The sequence below is a fragment of the Camelina sativa genome, chromosome 5, assembly GCF_000633955.1.
Source record: "Camelina sativa cultivar DH55 chromosome 5, Cs, whole genome shotgun sequence".
Taxonomy (NCBI): domain Eukaryota; kingdom Viridiplantae; phylum Streptophyta; class Magnoliopsida; order Brassicales; family Brassicaceae; genus Camelina; species Camelina sativa.
Genome location: NC_025689.1, coordinates 5,560,072 through 5,578,638, shown reverse-complemented (window position 1 = coordinate 5,578,638; position 18,567 = coordinate 5,560,072). Strand labels below are relative to the sequence as shown.

At 33.4% G+C, this 18,567-nt stretch overlaps 3 protein-coding genes across 3 annotated transcripts; 1 reads left to right on the top strand and 2 right to left on the bottom strand.

Annotated features, from left to right (window-relative positions):
• On the top strand, positions 1,339 to 3,791 carry LOC104785667 (transcription factor DIVARICATA-like). The gene is made up of 2 exons (XM_010510926.1): positions 1,339 to 2,399; positions 3,078 to 3,791. Exons 1-2 carry the CDS (start codon positions 1,939 to 1,941, stop codon positions 3,526 to 3,528), a joined length of 912 nt encoding a protein of 303 aa, XP_010509228.1. The 5' UTR covers positions 1,339 to 1,938; the 3' UTR covers positions 3,529 to 3,791.
• LOC104785666 (protein NRT1/ PTR FAMILY 5.5) lies at positions 5,175 to 7,329 on the bottom strand. Its single transcript, XM_010510925.2, has 4 exons — positions 7,152 to 7,329; positions 6,801 to 7,015; positions 6,213 to 6,706; positions 5,175 to 6,100 (listed from the first exon to the last, which is right to left on the bottom strand). Exons 1-4 carry the CDS (start codon positions 7,174 to 7,176, stop codon positions 5,269 to 5,271), a joined length of 1,566 nt encoding a protein of 521 aa, XP_010509227.1. The 5' UTR covers positions 7,177 to 7,329; the 3' UTR covers positions 5,175 to 5,268.
• LOC104785665 (glycerol-3-phosphate 2-O-acyltransferase 6-like) lies at positions 9,157 to 12,179 on the bottom strand. Its single transcript, XM_010510924.2, has 2 exons — positions 11,261 to 12,179; positions 9,157 to 10,318 (listed from the first exon to the last, which is right to left on the bottom strand). Exons 1-2 carry the CDS (start codon positions 11,897 to 11,899, stop codon positions 9,449 to 9,451), a joined length of 1,509 nt encoding a protein of 502 aa, XP_010509226.1. The 5' UTR covers positions 11,900 to 12,179; the 3' UTR covers positions 9,157 to 9,448.

The window sequence follows — 18,567 nt, the reverse complement described above, 5'->3', positions numbered from 1 at the left end:
TGGCCACTTTATTTTCTGTTTCCTAGCATGCTAGTTTAACCACACATACTCCAATATTTTTTGTTATGGAAATTATAGACCAAAATTAGAATATTAATACGGTTTTGTTGTCACCAAATCATTTTACCTTATAAAAAAGAGAAAGCATCTCCATATTCATATATACAAATATATATACAAACAAAACAACTCATGTGCCCAAAAGGTTAAATGTCAACACCAAAGAGAAATCACATAAGTACCCCTTTGTCACCGACCTTAAATCTTGTTAGCCAATGAGGGATGCTCCTGATTTGTGTGTCTTGTCTAAGTCTGTGATTGGCTCGCTCATCTCTTAAACGTCTTCAGCCTATCATTAGGCAACATTTAAGCCGCAAAAACCCTCTTCTATTAGTTGAGTTGAGTCACACATTAGTATTATTAATTTCATCGAATAAAACAAAACAGATAGTAATAGAAATCAAATCAACGGTCCTCGGAAGCATAACAATGTATTAAAAATAAATAAAGTGTTCCTTTGAGAACGAATGAGATCTGAACATGTGTGAGTCGGCCTATTCAAAGAAGACACATGTCTTTTCCTGATTTATTGTGATTGGTCTATGCACAGACTATCCAAACGACGAGTGTTTATTGGTTGATTGGATTAAAAAGGTTCGACGGAAATAAAATAAAAATAAAAAGAATGTTTTTGATATTAACTAATCTCTCACTTTGTAATGAGAACCTTTTTTAAAAAAATTTAGTTGAATTATACTAATAATTCTTGTACTATGTTGATGTGGAAAAATTAACATATACATCAACACTAACACATTGTTTTATTTCCGTCGTTATTCAAAACGATTTTTGAAAATACTTTAACATCGTAATTTTTTTTGTTTACGCAGTGTTTTTATTATTAATTTTGCAGGTTAGGAGAACACAACTAGCATTAATTCTCACACACATGTCAACATAAAAAATGTCATTTGATAATATCCTTTTAGCATAATTGTTTTTAGTCATAAAATTATTAAAAGTGACTAATATTCTTATTTTCAAGAAGTAAACTTGTTTTAATCTCGGAAATGTTTATTTTGATCAAGCAATTCAAAAAAATTACTAGCACTGTAATAAATAGTACTATAAGTTAATCGTAGATCTTAAAATAAATAAATAATTAAAGAAAAAAAAAAAGAAAAAAAAAGGCAAAGCCCAGAAATTGTTGTCTGGGAAATACACATAGACAATCACAGCTCAACAGCTTTTTAACTCCCCTCTCACTCTCAGATCATTCCTGTTTCATTTACATATTTCTCTTTCTCTCCTCTCTCTCTCTCTCTCTCTCTCTCTCTCTCTCTTCCTTTTCAGACTTGAGAGTTTGGGAGAAAGAAAGAACAAGTTTGGGTTTTGTTCAATCTCTCTCTTTGCTCTGAACCCACCTGAAGTTTTTTCTCCATTTCTTCTCTCTTCTGTGTGTTTTGGTCCTTTTTCTCATCACTTTCTTCTATTTGTGTTTCTTGCCAGTTTCCAAGAGAGCTTCCAAATCCCAGATCCTCTGTTTTCCTTCTTTGGTCGTCCTTTCCCCTGTTTTTTTTTCTTACTTTTTTTTTACTTTCTCTCTGGATTCGGATCTGACCACTAAGGATTTAGTTGGTAAAAGAGGTTTTATATCCTTCACACAACAACAACTCTCAAAGATCGAATCTTTTTTTCCTTCTTCTTCTTGTCCTTAGAGTCTGGAAATAAAAAAAGCAGCTCCCTTTATATCTCCTCCTTAGATTCTCAAACCTTTATATTGCTTATCTCTCTTCAGATTCCATTCCCATAAAAATGCCATTTTGACAGATCAAACTCTCTCTCTCTCTTTCTCTTTTAAGCTCCACCATTTGCTAAGAACATATTTTTTTCTTTTCCTAAATTCGAATCAACAATCGTTGAAAAAAAAAAAAAAACATGAACAGAGGAATCGAAGTTATGTCACCAGCAACATATCTAGAGACATCAAACTGGCTGTTCCAAGAGAACAGCAGAGGAACCAAATGGACAGCTGAAGAAAACAAGAAATTCGAAAACGCTTTAGCCTTTTACGACAAAGATACACCAGACAGATGGGTCAAAGTCGCTGCTATGCTTCCAGGGAAAAACGTTGGAGATGTGATCAAACAATACAGAGAGCTCGAAGAAGACGTCAGCGATATCGAAGCAGGTCTTATCCCTATCCCTGGCTACGCTTCTGATTCGTTCACACTCGATTGGGGTGGCTACGATGGAGCTGCTGCTGCAGCTGGTAACAATGGGTTTAACATGAACGGGTATTACTTCTCCGCCGCCGTCGGAGGAAAGAGAGGATCCGCTGCACGAACGGCGGAGCATGAGAGGAAGAAAGGTGTTCCATGGACAGAAGAAGAACACAGGTAAAAAAAAAACTAACTCATCTGTGTGATCTCTACGTTAACGTCAATGCTTTTCTTCTCTAGATTTGGACCCCTTTTTTACACTTTATTCTATAATTAATACTATATACGTACGTCTTTTTCTTGGAAACGTGTTTATGTATACGTATAACATATAAAGATACGCTTATTCGTATATATGTATTCTATAATATTAAGACATATATATAGTCGTCCACCAAAACAATTGTATCTTTAGTGCGTGTCTATATGACCTACGTATGGGTTTTAGACAGAGAGACAGAACACACGCACATTATTTTGTTGTAGATACATACTTGTATATATATATATATATATCACAAAAATAATATCTTTTTTTTTCTTGTATCGAGTTTGTAAATTGGTAAGCAAAACTATATACAAAGAGCAAAATTTCATATTCTCCGCACAATTGGTGTCTTGTACGTGTGGAATGGTTTAATTGGTGTCTATAGGTGCGGTTAATTGTTTTATACGCACGCACATTATCTAATAGAACGGTATAAACATCACACATGAAATTTATTATTTTAGCTGTAACATGTATTAATATTGTGTCGATCGCTGTGACACTAATAATTAAGTTGAAGTTGTTAGAATGTATGTTATTGACAATGTTGTGTTTTTAAGAGTGGGTTTGGTTTATGAATTATGCAGACAATTTCTGATGGGTCTGAAGAAATATGGAAAAGGAGATTGGAGAAACATAGCTCGCAACTTCGTGACCACACGGACGCCAACGCAAGTCGCGAGTCACGCTCAGAAGTATTTCATAAGGCAAGTCAACGGTGGCAAAGACAAACGCCGATCAAGCATCCACGATATCACCACCGTCAACATTCCTGACTCTCCTGACGCGGCAGCCACCGATAACGTAACCGCAAACGCACCATGCTCGCCGCCATCGGTAGGAGGAAGCCAGCAGGAGGCGTCGGAGTGGGATGGTCAACCGCTTTACGATGAAACAGTGGCTGCGTTTTATAACCAAAACGCGTTTCCTGAAACGCTACTTGGAATGTCATCGACGCCGTACATGGCAAAACTTCAGGAGCAGAGTTTTCTGAACGCATCGCAATTCGAATCGTACAATGCGTATCTCCAAATGTAGCACACGGTGAAGATCTCAGAGAAGTTATTTTACGACGAGTTAATAATCCATTAATATATATTTTTTTTTTGCTATTTCGCTTTTCTTAATTCGAGTGCATATACAAAAAAAAAAAAAAAAAAATTAGCTGCTCTTTCTTTTTTTTCGAAGATACTATTTGTTGTTTTATTTACCCTATTTTTTTCGTGGTTGATTCAACGAGTTTTCAACAAGTTAATTAGGTTTGGTTATTTTAATTACTAATTAAGTGATTATTTGTGTGATTTGGAACTCTTATGAGCTCAAATTGCTTATGATAATTTATACTGTGTCATGTAGCCGTTTATTACAATTTTTCACCCTCAGTACTGGTTGCTTTTTAATTAATGAATCATGATTTTTTAACAATTTGTTAGATATTTTTACCACTTTTTTTGTTTAATCTCATCAATTTGTGCCAAATCTACAGTATAAAGGTGCCTATCAAGTCTCAGTGTGAAGGTTGAAAAAATTATAGTAAATAAACCAATGCAAAAAGAAAAGATATTGGTTATAAGTGGGGTGTACTAGTTTAGAATGAATTATCTATTTATGAATATGAAGCCAAAAGTTATATAAAGTGGGTTTTCCACTAATCACAGATATTTTTAACTTGTTGTGGTGACAAATCCGTAATCGAAACCTGGCTTTGTGCTGCTGATAATGATGCCTTCTTTCTTAGGAACATCTAAACTTTTTTCTGAAGTAATTAGTACTACAATTTAGTTTTTAATTACTTTTATATATTTCCCAACTGTTTTATTTAATAGTACTGTCTGAAGTTCGAAGTTGACAAGAGAATGAGAATCTATATAGAGCCTAAAGATAGACCATAAATAAAAAAGCCACAATCATTGATATGCTTTTGTTCCTCACCAAGTTGCAATTTTTTAAAATTAGTTACATTTCCATAGTTATTATTTTATATGTAAAAATGCTCATATTAAATTATCATACTAATGCTACTGTATACTGTATTTTTCTTTTCAACCATAAAACATAGTAGGAAAGAAAATTAAAATTACTGTTTATTTTAACCTTCACATATAAGATACTAAAATAATAATATTCTAAAATAAGAAAATCATTTTAATTAAAATTTAACCCAGGCAAAAGTTGAGCATAAGATCTATAGGTATCCAATAGGATTTAGAATAACTGCCATATTATTAAATCAGTTACATTTTTTTTCTTCTATAAAGCATTTTTTTCAGATTACTGGTGAATTTGTTCTTTAAATTGATGTTTTGGTGGGTTCCATTTTGATGCCTTTGGTGAGTAACGAGAAGTATCTCCATATAATTGCATATTTGACTTTGAAGGAAGACCGTTGATTCCCAATTATTCTTGTAAATCTATTTTGCACTGAATTTTTTCTTTTTCTTAATGTTGGATTTGTTTTTTCTTTTCTTTTCCATAAACCAATTTTATCCGTGTTTAAAAAGTCATCGAAAGGTTTAATGGTCAGTTTTAAAGTTAGTTAATGTACCATGTAATTGTTATCAGTGTAATGGTCCTACAAAATTTGGTTATGGTAATGATCAAGTGTCTAAGATGACTTGGAGAAATAAATTGATAGAAGATGACTCATTTTATTTTCATGTTTTTCAAAGCCAGAACACAATTAATCACCTCTTCTAGCTCTCATGGGCCTATCAGTACATACATACAAATGAAAAATCTTGGGCATACAACAAGTGTACTATACAAAAGCTATCTTTTTTATCTAACGTTTTCTTGTTCTGCACCATCTTTTTTGTAGCACCTTGTGTACCTATACGTTACAGAGAAATACAACAAGAGATTGAACATGCAAAGCACTGTTAAAACCCAGTAATAATGATCCAACCGGCTCTTATTTATCGTCTCTTGAAACCATTTGCCTCCGGTTACTCTGCCCACCACACTAACAAGAGCTATATTGCTCATGATCCCGACGCCGCACACCCCCACGTTTAGCAGAACCATGTATTGGCTTAACTCATCAGGCACTGTTTCTTCTAGGTAAAGAGCAAAACTGTTTTCGTAGATTCCTGTAATTGACCCGAGCAGAATGTACTGTGGGAGCAGCCAGAAAACACTCATGGGTACGGTTTCAGACACCAAACCTTGAGTGCTAACCACTTTGAGCCTCCTAGACTCAACGTGTGCAGCAATGGAGCAGCAGAATGTCGATAGGATGATCGAGACTGGTATACCATATGGAGTTTTGGTTTGTTTCGTTGATTCGGTGTCAATGCCGTGGGTGCGTTTTGCAGCCATGACGCATAGCTCTCGGGACCCTAGTCTTGCAGCTTCACTAAAGAGTAAGAGGAGTGGGAGAGGGAGGTTCCATGATCCGAACGTGGAGTCCATATTGTTTGCTTGTTCAAGGAAGAAAGTGTTACCGAGAGAGAAGACAATCCCAGAAATGAGAGATGTCACGAACAATGGAACCGTGCGTATCACGCTTTTGGTTTGCTCCACTTCTGTCACCCGGCAAAGTTTCCATCTGTTTTTCCTCTGTTGCTCCAAGGACTCGGTTTGTAGTATCATTGCAGCTCTGTCTAGGCACCTGTATTTGAAAAAAAATCAAGGGTTTAGGAGTTACATACATAGGCACATAGCAACACAAGTTAGGGATCCGATGTGGGATTTGTAACTACTCTTAGTGAGGTGAACTTTACCTCAAGCTACTTGTGTGGGGCTTTATATCTAGATCACACTCGGTTTTTTCATAGAGATGCGTTGAGTTGTTCGGGTATGCACACGACATTTTGGAAACAGAAGCAACAAAGACCCGGAGAACAGTTGTCAAAGGGCTTCCACTTGGTATTTCCCGTTTGTATGAACGTGCACCGGACATAAAGATCAGCATTGCTAACACCTCACAGCCAGCGGGGATGGCGAATCTTACAAACCACGGACTTATCTGAGGCATTGCAATAGCAGCAAGTAACAAGAAGACAAAATTCCCCACATTACCAATGACAAAGCTAACGAGCTTAGCGGGAGATCCCTTGTTCCTACCGTCTTCTAGTTGGTCTTCTGTAAACACTCCCAAAGAGATTGATCGTCCAAATATACCAACGGATATAACTGTTAGGGCTATGTAGAATAGTCCCTTTTGTCCATCGCCAGAAAGTATTGGTGACGCTGATATTGCCAAGAAACCAAAGCCCTGAACCATGACAGAGTGTAAATTGCACTTCTAACAAAGAATACAATCATATATACTAGATAGCCTAAGTTTAAAGAGGTGGTCAAGATCTTACGAAACTGAATGCTAAAGTAGAGAGACAGAGCATCCAAAAGTGACCAATAAATGCATCAACTAAAAACTGCATGCCAAGATGACCAATAGCTGATACACCAGCGAAGACATTAACAACTGCAGCTGCGTCCGTGAACTTTAGCTTCATCTCGTTCGTTAAGTATAGCATCAACATCCAAAGAGTAAACCACGCAACCGTAAAAGCCCATGATAGAACTGAGATGACATAATAATCAAGAAACCATTTAAAAACGAACTAGGAATTTCAAGAATTGACTAAAAATGATCAATGGAGCAACGTGGTGAACTATCAAATAAGATCAAAAAGCAGAAACCACATCTCAACACTTACCAATGACTCGGAGAAAAGACGCCATTACTTCTCATGTGGATACAAAAATCATTGACTAACAAGTAACAACAATGCTACCAAGAAACAGAACTTTTTGTTAGCTATGAAATCAAGAATTGTAGGTACTGATCAAAATTGAGCTGGACAAATGAACAGAAGGCTAATGGAGGCATAGACGTGCTTGTATATTCTAAATAAATATTACAACACCGGCTTCAAATATTCTTATCATAAGATACTCTGTTATATTAATACAGATAAAATATAAAGATAAAAGTATCAATTTTTGTAGGAGACCAGGACTTTTGCCAGTTCATAACAAGCTATATATAGTTAACATATACTTGACGGCCAAACAAGAGTCAATAAAATAAGGAAAAAAAAAAAGACAGATTTTACAATAGTTCATATATATAAAAACTTATCTTTTAGAGTTTTGAATGAACAGAATCGATCAAGAAGAAGAAGAAGATGATGAAGGTGGTGAATTGGGGAAAATAATCAGATATTTTTGATCATCTTCTTCGATTCACCATCTTCATCATCTTCATTAATAATTCTGTTTCATTCAAAACACTGTTACTTACAATAGTTTTCTTGTTTCTTGTGGAAACAAGCAAAAAAAAAAAGATCTACACATCGATGGAGGAAGTGAAAAGAGTCTGGCCGTAGTCAAAAACTCTACCGCCGGATAATCTCATGGTTTACGAGGAGAGACACAGTAAGGAGAAAGTTTAAAGAAAAAGCACAGAGAGAAGCGCCGGTGATTACTGAAACGAACGGCAATGAGCGCGTACCGCCAACAATCCTAGGGTTGAAGCCTGACTGATATATATTGTGTGGATCAAACTAGGTTTACTTAATGGGCCTTCAAGCCTAGTGTAGCCCAAACCCAATATTGAATGCTCATATTTCATCAAATAATCAAATTACAACAAATTATGGAAAATATTATGTCGTTGTCACAAAATAAAAATAAAAATAAAATAATTGGCAACAATAAATTATTAAATCTGACAAATATTTTGTCTGCATGAACAAAATAATTTTGCATTGTTCCATCCTTTTCCTAGAGATTGTGGTTTGTAGACTCTTTTGGCTATAGGAAAAGCTGCTGCTAACTCCTTATTTGTTGCTTGTTTGAACGAGCTACTAATCATAATATGATCCGAAGTTATTGCACCATATCAGAAGACAATAAATAGAGAGGTTAAAGATTGGGGAATTGATTGGAACCAATTGGGTTGCAAACTTGCAAAAAAAAAAAGAGAATTGGGATTGGGGGGAATTAATATATATTTCACATAAAGTAGAGTCTGCCAATCGCAGCCACCGGTTGTTCAAATATTAAAGACGCTGTCTAAGTAGATACCCCATCGTTATGTAATTTAGGCCGTGTCAAAATCATGTCACTTTTAGTAGACCCGACATCGGACATAGATCTTGATTATCTATTCATTGTCCCACTTATAGAGCTGTAGCTAACTTTAATAGAATATGCTAGTATCTAATTTCTAGATCGTACTTTGCATAAAACATACATATTGGTATGGCCTAATAATGAACTTATGATCCACCTAACTAGATTGGTCAACTAAATTGATAGTATGTGTTAATGAGATTACTGGTAAATATATCAATCAACTAAAATGATACTTAAACAACGGGAAATTTATTATACAGACAGCAGAAGTGTAAATCTAGGCTTTAAGGTATTTTAAAAATTACTTTTTTTAGCTTGAAATGCATCGATAACTTGTGAATTAATTGCATTGCTGTACATATTCCTGACATGATCAGGATCGGGGTATAGTAGCTACTATATCAATAAATGAAAGTAAAATTAAATTGATTTTTAATGGATATAACATATCCATGATTTTACATTCAGACGTCCATTTTAGTGTCAGTGGTTATCACTTGTGATATTACATTCGCACGTACAAAATGTTCATCTCACAAGCGGTCATAGTTATAAGAAACTTAATTTATCCACTAAACATTATAAGAAAAGTAATGTTTACACGTCGTTAATTTTCTAACGAATAAAATTATATACAACCACACATCCATACCGAGGTTTTTTTTTTCTCTTCCTTTTCTTAAACTGTTCTTGTACTAAAAAGTAAAACTTGAAGAAACATTCATCGAAGCAGAGAAGATATTAAAAGAAACAACAAAAACCAAACTTATCAATTCTTTGCCCCTTGAAATAATAATAAATAACCATTCAAATTAAAAAGATTCACATCTTTGTATTATTTCTTCGTTTTCTCCTTTTCCTCGATCAATAATAATCACGTCTTCTCCTTCTTCACCGGAACCCTACCGTCGGTACCAGCGAGCATCGCGTACTTATCCTTTCTTGTGAAATTGGTGCACTCAAAACCTAAGGTTCCTCCCAAAATCCTTTGTATGTAATTTGCCACCTCTATCGGCGATTTGCCTCCTTTACACGTCAGCTCGGCCGGAATCTGTTTGAGGAACGTGATCTCGAACGTCGGTCTCGGGTTCATGAAAGCGAAGTAAGGATCAAGAAGCTTGTAGCCACGTGTGGTTGTACCATGGAACATGCTTTGCTTTGTGTTGATCGCCACGGGAACGATCCGGTCCGTGAGCTCAGCGAAGAGGGCACTAAACCGGAGAAGGAAAGGCTCACGGCATGTGGTTCCCTCGGGACATATCACGAGATCACCTTCCTCTAATAGACGCTTGATGTTAGCTGCGTCTTTCTCACGTTGACGAGTCAACGCAACTGCTTTGATTGGTGAGATCAGCTCAGAGAACTTGCTGATGCTGTAAGTGACGCAGCTGACTTTCCGACCGAGCACCACAGCTGTCACCACCGGGTCGAGGACGGTGCGGTGGTTGCAGACCAAGAGGTGACCTGGTTGGCCGGGTTTTGGCGGTGGAGGAGGGTGGCCTTTGACGACTAGCTTGATGCCAGTGAGCTTGTAGTTGTAACGGGCGATGCGTTCGGGTAACGGAATATTCGTGTAGACACGGATGAGAGAGATGACGAAACCTACCGGAAGCCAGAGGAGAGTTAGTAGAGCAACTAACGGCGTTGGTCGTTGGACTAATCTGCCCTCGTGGAATATTATGGGACTTAAGAGTTTGTTTCTTGGTAATGGTTCGCATTTCGTACGTGGCACCATGTAACCTTCCTGCAGTGAGTAATAGAAAAAAAAGTACGTAAATTACTATGTTTTAAAGTACAAAAGTGGTTGTAACTTGTAAGTTGTACGTAATTTTTTAGTACCATGCATATATTGTTCATATTTCTCTAATTATTTAGGAGAGTTGACAGCAAAGTGGTCACAAGTCACAAGAGATACGTGTGTACTATCAGACTTATTGATGGTTGGAAAAACATGTATCTAGAATAACATATGATTATTTATATACTAGTTTATCAAGAAAACTGATTTGAAGTTTATGAAATATAAGTAGAGCGAAAAATAAATAAAAGTAGACCGAAAAAGAACCAAAAAAGAGATATGATCATGGCTTTTACATGAAGAAAAAAAAAACTGGTGGTTCGTGTATGAGGAACCTAAGTTATTATATTATTTCAGGTTTCCAAATTCACTTGAAAAGTACCCGAAAAATCTAAGAAAAAAAACTATTAGCATAAAAAACCAAAGTAATTAAGAAAGGGTTATATAGGTTGATAGGAAAGTAAAATTAAGTAAATGGCTAATGTCTTTTAAAAAAAAAATTAAAATTTGGGGTGTTATAGTAAAATAACATCTAAAGTAAATCATTATGCCTTTTAATAACAACAGATATTTAGAAAAATAACACCCACTTTTTTGGTTTCCTCATAAAAATGGAGTATATGCTTTTAATAGTAATGGACCTAATTTTATCACCATTTACTGATCCACACCAAAAAGGCATAAATATGATTGGCCCAAAATTATTAGGAATGGTAGTAAACTCCATAGGACAACACAATAATTATTATACCAAAGAAGCTGCAAGAACGGACACATATATTATATACACTCATAATAACGTCCTCTATGTTATTTAATGTAAGGTAGATGGTAAGAAGTATGGAAAGCGACAAATAAATTTAAAAAAGAGGTATTGACGGAAATAACCTTGCAGATGGACATGAAGTCGTGGTCCGTCTTGCTGTCGCCGAGTCCCAAGTCAGGTAAATCCGACGCAAGGCCACCAAACTGTCTCAGCACAGCGTCGCGTTTGTGTTGGCTTACGAGAACACCGGGTTTTCTTGCGAACCCGGTTGCCCGACCCGATTTTGATACCTCTAGCTCTGTTCCAAGAACTTTATCGACTCCTAGGAACGTCTTGACGAACGGCTCGACCATGATTCGAGGACTCGCCGTTACTATGTACCGTTTCCCGAATGTGTTGAAGATACGCCACGTGTCGGGCCTCACGTCCTCCGCGTAGAACCTCGGAAGGACGGAGCGGACCACTAGCTCAACGTCTCGGATCTTGAGACCCGCGAAGGTGATGAAGACGAAGACGTTGATGGCAAAAGTCTCGGAGACAGACAAGTACGTAAGGTAAACGAACGGTACGGACGCGAGGAGGATCAACGCTCGGAGCAATCTTCCTGCTTCAAGGGCCACGAGAAAATAGTATGGGAAGGCGCTACGAGAGATGAGTAGTGTCCCGTCTAGATCAGCGGCTACGGTCTGGTTCGACCGGTCCTTAATGTCACACTTTGATATCGGCTCGAAACGAGGCCGCTTCTCCTGAGCAGCCCCCATTAGTGAAGAAGCCGGAGAGAGAGGAGAAGAGAGAGAGAGAGGGGGGGGGGGAGTTTTGGAAGGTGAGAATGGATATGGATTGGTGAATACTTTTGGGAGTGTTGTTTATATAAAGAAGCAAGAGAGAATGGGCATGATTTTGTTGTTGTGGTGGTTTGATATTAGTATGCCAAAGAGATATATGTGCTTTGATTTTTCAAAGGTAAGAGAGAAAAAAGAACACTAAGCATAATAGATAACAATATCTGTGACTATAACTGTTGTCATGTAAATTAATTAGTAAATCTTCTTAATTCGTCAGGAAGTGATTATGGAGATATATAGTGCCAATAAAGTGGATATCGAAGTTTGTTTAATTAGGGAGAATAATTAATTGTAGAAGAAGTTGTTTGAGACGTGTGAAATAGAGAGAAGGGGGAGAGTTAAAGTTGGTGAAGACCGACACCAATTTATTGATTAACCAAAACTTATTTGAGATTTCATCTTATGTTGTTGAGAGCGGCCCACGCGCCGCCGTTTTATAGTTAGAGCAAATTCTCTTTCGGAGAACTGCAAAAACAAAAAAGAAATCTTTCAAGTCCCCACTTTTGTAAATTTATCTTCGATCGACAAAAAGATACAAAACAACTTTCAAAGACTCGTATATCAAAATGGTTGAACCTTTGAACTCTAAAACAAATATAAAACAAATAGTATATGTACCAAAACGTACTATATATTTGTCCATAATTAAGGAAAATCATAACCAAGAAATCACCTCCACTGACCGCCTAAGTTCCTAACAACACGACCACCGGCAATTCTGATGCGTGAGTGGCGGGTAATGGTTGCTACAACGGTGCTTATGGCTGCATCAGTGATATTTTGTAGCCTTGGGCATTCGGGTACTCGGGTCGGGTTCGGGTAGGAACCGATCGGGTTCGGGTTTTTCGGATAGAGGAGTTAGGACCCAATAGGGTAAACAGAAAATATCGGTTCGGGTTCGGTTCGGGTCTTACCGGATTCGGGTCGGTTCGGGTCTAAAATTTCAAAACCTATAAATACCCGAAAAAATCGGATATCATCCGGGTTCGGGTTTTTTGTACCCGATTACCCGAAATTTTACCCGATAACCTGAATTTTATTCCGATTATCCAAAAATTTTAATGTTAAATATTAAAATAAAATATAGCTAAACATTTCAATATATTTTTTTAAAAAATATAGCTAAACATTTCAATATAATTTTGGTTATTTTGAGTATTTTGATCTAGGAAGAACTACTATTTTTGAATTTTAAGTTGTAACTTTGAATAACTATGTTATAAAAAAAAATATAACTAGTATTTTGGGTTTATCGGGTACCCATTTGGTTCTCGGTTCCGGTTCGGGTTTTCGGGTCCGGTTTTTTTTCCAGGCCTAATATTTTGTACATAACTTAAGACTGATTGATGATTCCTTTTTTTTTTAACTGTACGTCTGTACCTAAGTCTAAAGTTTAAGACTACGTAGACTAAAATGTTTATAAAAAAAAATGTTAAAGAAAACTATTTGCAAACTGGAAGAAACATCCATATCATGAGTGTTGGTGTCCGTATCGTTTTGAGTTAGCGATTGTTTCTCATGTTACATGACGTTTTATAGTATTTAGTTTTCAGCCTTATGAATATTAAGAATAGTTTTCGAAGTGATCATTCATCATTAAAAAATAAAATAATTAGTTGCATGCTTACCTTAGGATTTTGATGGAAAGACGGAAAAATGATCATCGTAATCTTTTAAAAAATATATATATAAATAGAAAGAATTATCGAAATGTTATCAAAAAGTTGGTTTATTACTCATATCTATAAATCTTTTGAAAATTACTCAAATGTTTAGTGACCTGGGGGTAATTACAATTTACCTCTTAGGTTTTGTTTTTCGATTTTGAGTAAAAAAAAATACACATCAGCNAAAAAAAAACATATCAGCAAATTAAAATACACATCATTTTCGATTTTCCATGTCACAGCCCGAAAAAAAAAAAACTTAATCGGTTGTAAAATCGGAAAAACGAAAAAAAAAATAATTTTTTTAATGGAAATAGGATGATAGATGTTAGATCTAATACTGGGTTATCAAAAACAGTTGAATTAATAAAGAAATCGATGAAAAACGAGTAAATAAACGACCGGCGGCCATGAAATAGGGTTACAGGTTTGAGTGGAGAAGATGAATTCGAAATGACTGTTTTACCCTTTACTAAAAATGACGAAAAATGCACAAAATAGGGTTTTGAGGCATCGAACCCGTGACACACAACCTAGGAAATGGGTCACTAACCAACTGAGCTGTACGTTTTTCCAGTAACTCTCACGCAAACAAAGTATATAACCACCAAACGTTATAATATTAATATTAATTATAATTCTATGCCTGCTCATATTCACTCGCGTAATAAATTTATAAAGTTAGTTTTCTTACAATATTTTATACAAAATAATAAAAAAATTGAACTCAAAATTCGAATAAAAATAAAAAAATTCCGACAAAGTGACTAAGTGATGGCTGAGTTATTGACTTACACGGCTGACTTATGAAATATTTGTAAATTAATATTATTATAACTCAATATTTAAATGTACAATTGAAATATGAATATTACAATTATTATAACCAATAAAAAGTCATAATTATAGAGAAAGATTGATTTTTACACATTCCCACCAGAATGTGTTAAACATACAACACATGACGTTTATGGGTTAGGGTTAGGGTTAGGGTTAGGGTTTAGGGTTTGAGATGTAGGGTTCAGATGAGTAACATTATTTGTTTTTTGGTTTTGGTTCTAATGTGTTTTAATGTGTTTGGTTTAAGGTGGTAATATAGATATACTAATATTATTACCATTTGAATATTTTTTTAAAAAAATCAAATTTTTTTTTGGTTATTTCCGGTTATGGGTCGGTTAGATTAATATATAACCATAAATAACTCAAAATATATTGTAATTAAGTAGATTAGCCTAATATAACCGAAAGTAAACCGAATATAACCGAAATTAACCAAACATACCAATTAAAAAATACCAAATTGGAAAAATTATTTTTTCAGTTCGGTTCGGTTTGGTCTGTTATTTAGTCATTATAATTTGAGGGTTGGCTGAGTTATGGTAAAGTTATGGCTGAGTTATGCAACGGATATATTAATTTATTATATACCTTCTCGAAAATACAAAAAGTGTTGTTGGGGAGACGCAAACAATAATTATGTTTATTGTTAAGAACCACACGCGTAATAAATGAGATTTTAGCGACTTTTTATTTAAAAGGAATTCAAAATTTGAATTTGAATTTTTAATTTTAAATTTTTTTTTTAATAAAAGTATTTCTCAAACAGTTGACTGATATGGCTGAGTTATCGACATAAACGGCTGACTTATGAAATATTTGTAAATTAGAATTATTATAACTCAAAATTAAAATATAGAATGAAAAAATGAATATTACAATCATTATAAGTAATAAAAAAGTAATAATTATAGACAAAAATTGATTTTTACACAGTTTGATCATAATGTGTAAAACATTCAAAACTTGACATTTAGGGGTTAGGGTTAAGGTTAGGCTTAGGGTTTGAGGTGTAGAGTTCATATTTCCAACATTATGGGTTTTAATATAACAATTTGGTTTGGGTTATACTGTGTTTGGTTTAAGGTGGTAATTTGGATATACTAATATGATAACCATTTGAAAATTTTTAAAAATTGAAATTATTTTTCGGTTATTTCCGGTTATAGGTCGGTTAGATGAATATATAACCATAAATAATCCAAACGTTATCCAAATTAGGTCGATTAACATAATATAACCGATAGCAAGCCGAATATAACCATAATTAACCAAAAAATAATAGAAAAAATAGTTTCCGGTTCGGTTCGGTTTGGTCGGTTATTTAGTCATTCTAATTTGAGGGTTGGCTGACTTATGGCTGAGTTATCGTTTAGGGTCTTCTCAATAATATGAAAACGTATTCTTCTTTCATGGGTCTTTTGTTATGTCAGATTTCTAATAAGTATTAAAACGTCCCTCGATATTACAAAAAGTGTTGTTTGGGAAGCGCGAAAAATCACTAATTCTGTGCCTGCTCAAATCTACACGCATAATAAATTCATAAAGTGAGCTTTTTATCACAAGATATTATTGCAAATAATTAAATAATTATTATTCGAATTTAGAATTTTATTTTTCTAAGTATTTCTCCAACAATTGAATATTAAAACTATTATAACTCAAAATTTAAATTTAGAATGGAAATATGTCTATTATTAGGTTAGCTGATGGTTTCCCGCCAAAATATCGCTTTACGGCTGAGTTATGAAAAACGGAAAAACGAAAGGTCATGTGAGAGCTGAGTTATAGTGAGTTTTGGCTGAGTTATCACAAGAAACAATATGAAAGTAAATGGATGACATATATGACTTTACGGCTGAGTTATAATATTTACGGGAAAACGAAAGGTCATGTGACGGCTGAGTTATAGTGAGTTATGGCTGAGTTATCACAAGAAAAATCTGAAAGTAAATAGATGATATATATGACTTTACGGCTGAGTTATAATATTTACGGGAAAACGAAAAGTCATGTGACGGCTGAGTTATAGTGAGTTATGGCTGAGTTATCACAAGAAAAATCTGAAAGTAAATAGATGATATATATGACTTTACGGCTGAGTTATAATATTTACGGGAAAACGAAAAGTCATGTGACGGCTGAGTTATAGTGAGTTATGGCTGAGTTATCACAAGAAAAATCTGAAAGTAAATAGATGATATATATGACTTTACGGCTGAGTTATAATATTTACGGGAAAACGAAAAGTCATGTGACGGCTGAGTTATAGTGAGTTATGGCTGAGTTATCAAAAAATTATTTTTTTCGTTTTTATTTAATTCATATATCAAAAAAAAATTAATTTTTACTGTTTTCTTTTATTTAATAACTTTTTTAATTAGTTATTTTATTTCTCCTAAATTATTATTTTTTATTATCATTTGAAATGAAAATAGACATAGACCTCAATTTTATTCAAAAATGTTACCAATCACTAACAAAACTAATTTTTTTGAAGTTGAGTTTGAATAATCATGTGTTATGGTTAATGTACAAGTTTGAGGTATATCCTTTGTAAAATTGTTAACTCAAAAGATTATTCAACATCATAGAAATTTTCATGAGTTAAAGATGTGGTAAGTTGAGTTATCTATTTTTTTAAATTAAAAAAACAAAAATTCAGTTATATAATACAAAAAATTATTTTTTTCGTTTTTATTTAATTCATATATCAAAAAAAAAAATTTACTGTTTTTCTTTTATTTAATAACTCTTTTAATTAGTTATTTATTTCTCCTATTTGAGTTGAGTTATCTATTTTTTTAATTAAAAAAACGAAAATTCAGTTATATAATACAAAAAATTATTTTTTTCGTTTTTATTTAATTCATATATCAAAAAAAAAAATTTACTGTTTTTCTTTTATTTAATAACTTTTTAAATTAGTTATTTTATTTCTCCTAAATTATTATTTTTTATTATCATTTGAAATGAAATAGACATATACCTAAATTTTATTCAAAAATGTTACCAATCACTAACAAAACTAATTTTTTTGAAATTGAGTTTGAATAATTATGTGTTATGGTTGATGTACAAGTTTGAGGTATATCCTTTGTAAAATTGTTAACTCAAAAGATTATTCAACATCATGGAAATTTTCATGAGTTAAAGATGTGGTAAGTTGAGTTATCTATTTTTTTAATTAAAAAAACGATAGTTATATAATACAAAAAAATATTTTTCTCGTTTTTATTTAATTCATATATCAAGAAAAGTAATTTTTACTGTTTTTCTTTTATTTAATAACTTTTTAAATTAGTTATTTTATTTCTCCTATTTGAGTTGAGTTATCTATTTTTTTTAATTAAAAAAACGAAAATTCAGTTATATAATACAAAAAATTATTTTTCGTTTTTATTTAATTCATATATCAAAAAAATAATTTTTACTGTTTTTCTTTTATTTAATAACTTTTTTAATTAGTTATTTTAATTCTTCTAAATTATTATTTTTTATTATGATTTGAAATGAAAATAGACATAGACCTAAATTTTATTCAAAAATGTTACCAATCACTAACAAAACTAATTTTTTTGAAGTTGAGTTTCAATAACCATGTGTTATGGTTGATGTATAAGTTTGAGGTATATCCTTTGTAAAATTGTTAACTCAAAAGATTATTCAACATCATGGAAATTTTCATGAGTTAAAGATGTGGTAAGTTGAGTTATCTATTTTTTTTTAATTAAAAAAAAACGAAAATTCAGTTATATAATACAAATTTTTTTTTTTCGTTTTTCTTTAATTCATATATCAAGAAAAATAATTTTTACTGTTTTTCTTTTATTTAATAACTTTTTTAATTAGTTATTTTATTTCTCCTAAATTCTTATTTTTTATTATCATTTGAAATGAAAATAGACATAGACCTAAATATGGTAAGATTTTAAATATTATGGCATGCATGTAGTTAATTTTTTAATTTGTAATGTAACAAAGAAGTTTAGTTAACAATGTAACTCAGCCACAACATGAAAAACATTACAGTAATTAAAAAGCAAAAAAAATTGCTGCCAAACTCAGCCGCTTCAT

Excerpts from the sequence above, each read along its gene's own strand:
- LOC104785665 (XM_010510924.2), bottom strand. The coding sequence starts at position 11,899 with ATGGGGGCTGCTCAGGAGAAGCGGCCTCGTTTCGAGCCGATATCAAAG. Across the intron at positions 10,319-11,260 it reads ACTTCATGTCCATCTGCAAG|GAAGGTTACATGGTGCCACG; the intron begins GTTATTTCCGTC and ends TACTCACTGCAG.
- LOC104785666 (XM_010510925.2), bottom strand. The coding sequence starts at position 7,176 with ATGGCGTCTTTTCTCCGAGTCATTG. Across the intron at positions 7,016-7,151 it reads GTCTTTTCTCCGAGTCATTG|TTCTATCATGGGCTTTTACG; the intron begins GTAAGTGTTGAG and ends ATGTCATCTCAG. Across the intron at positions 6,707-6,800 it reads CTACTTTAGCATTCAGTTTC|GGCTTTGGTTTCTTGGCAAT; the intron begins GTAAGATCTTGA and ends GTCATGGTTCAG.
- LOC104785667 (XM_010510926.1), top strand. The coding sequence starts at position 1,939 with ATGAACAGAGGAATCGAAGTTATGTCACCAGCAACATATCTAGAGACA. Across the intron at positions 2,400-3,077 it reads TGGACAGAAGAAGAACACAG|ACAATTTCTGATGGGTCTGA; the intron begins GTAAAAAAAAAA and ends TGAATTATGCAG.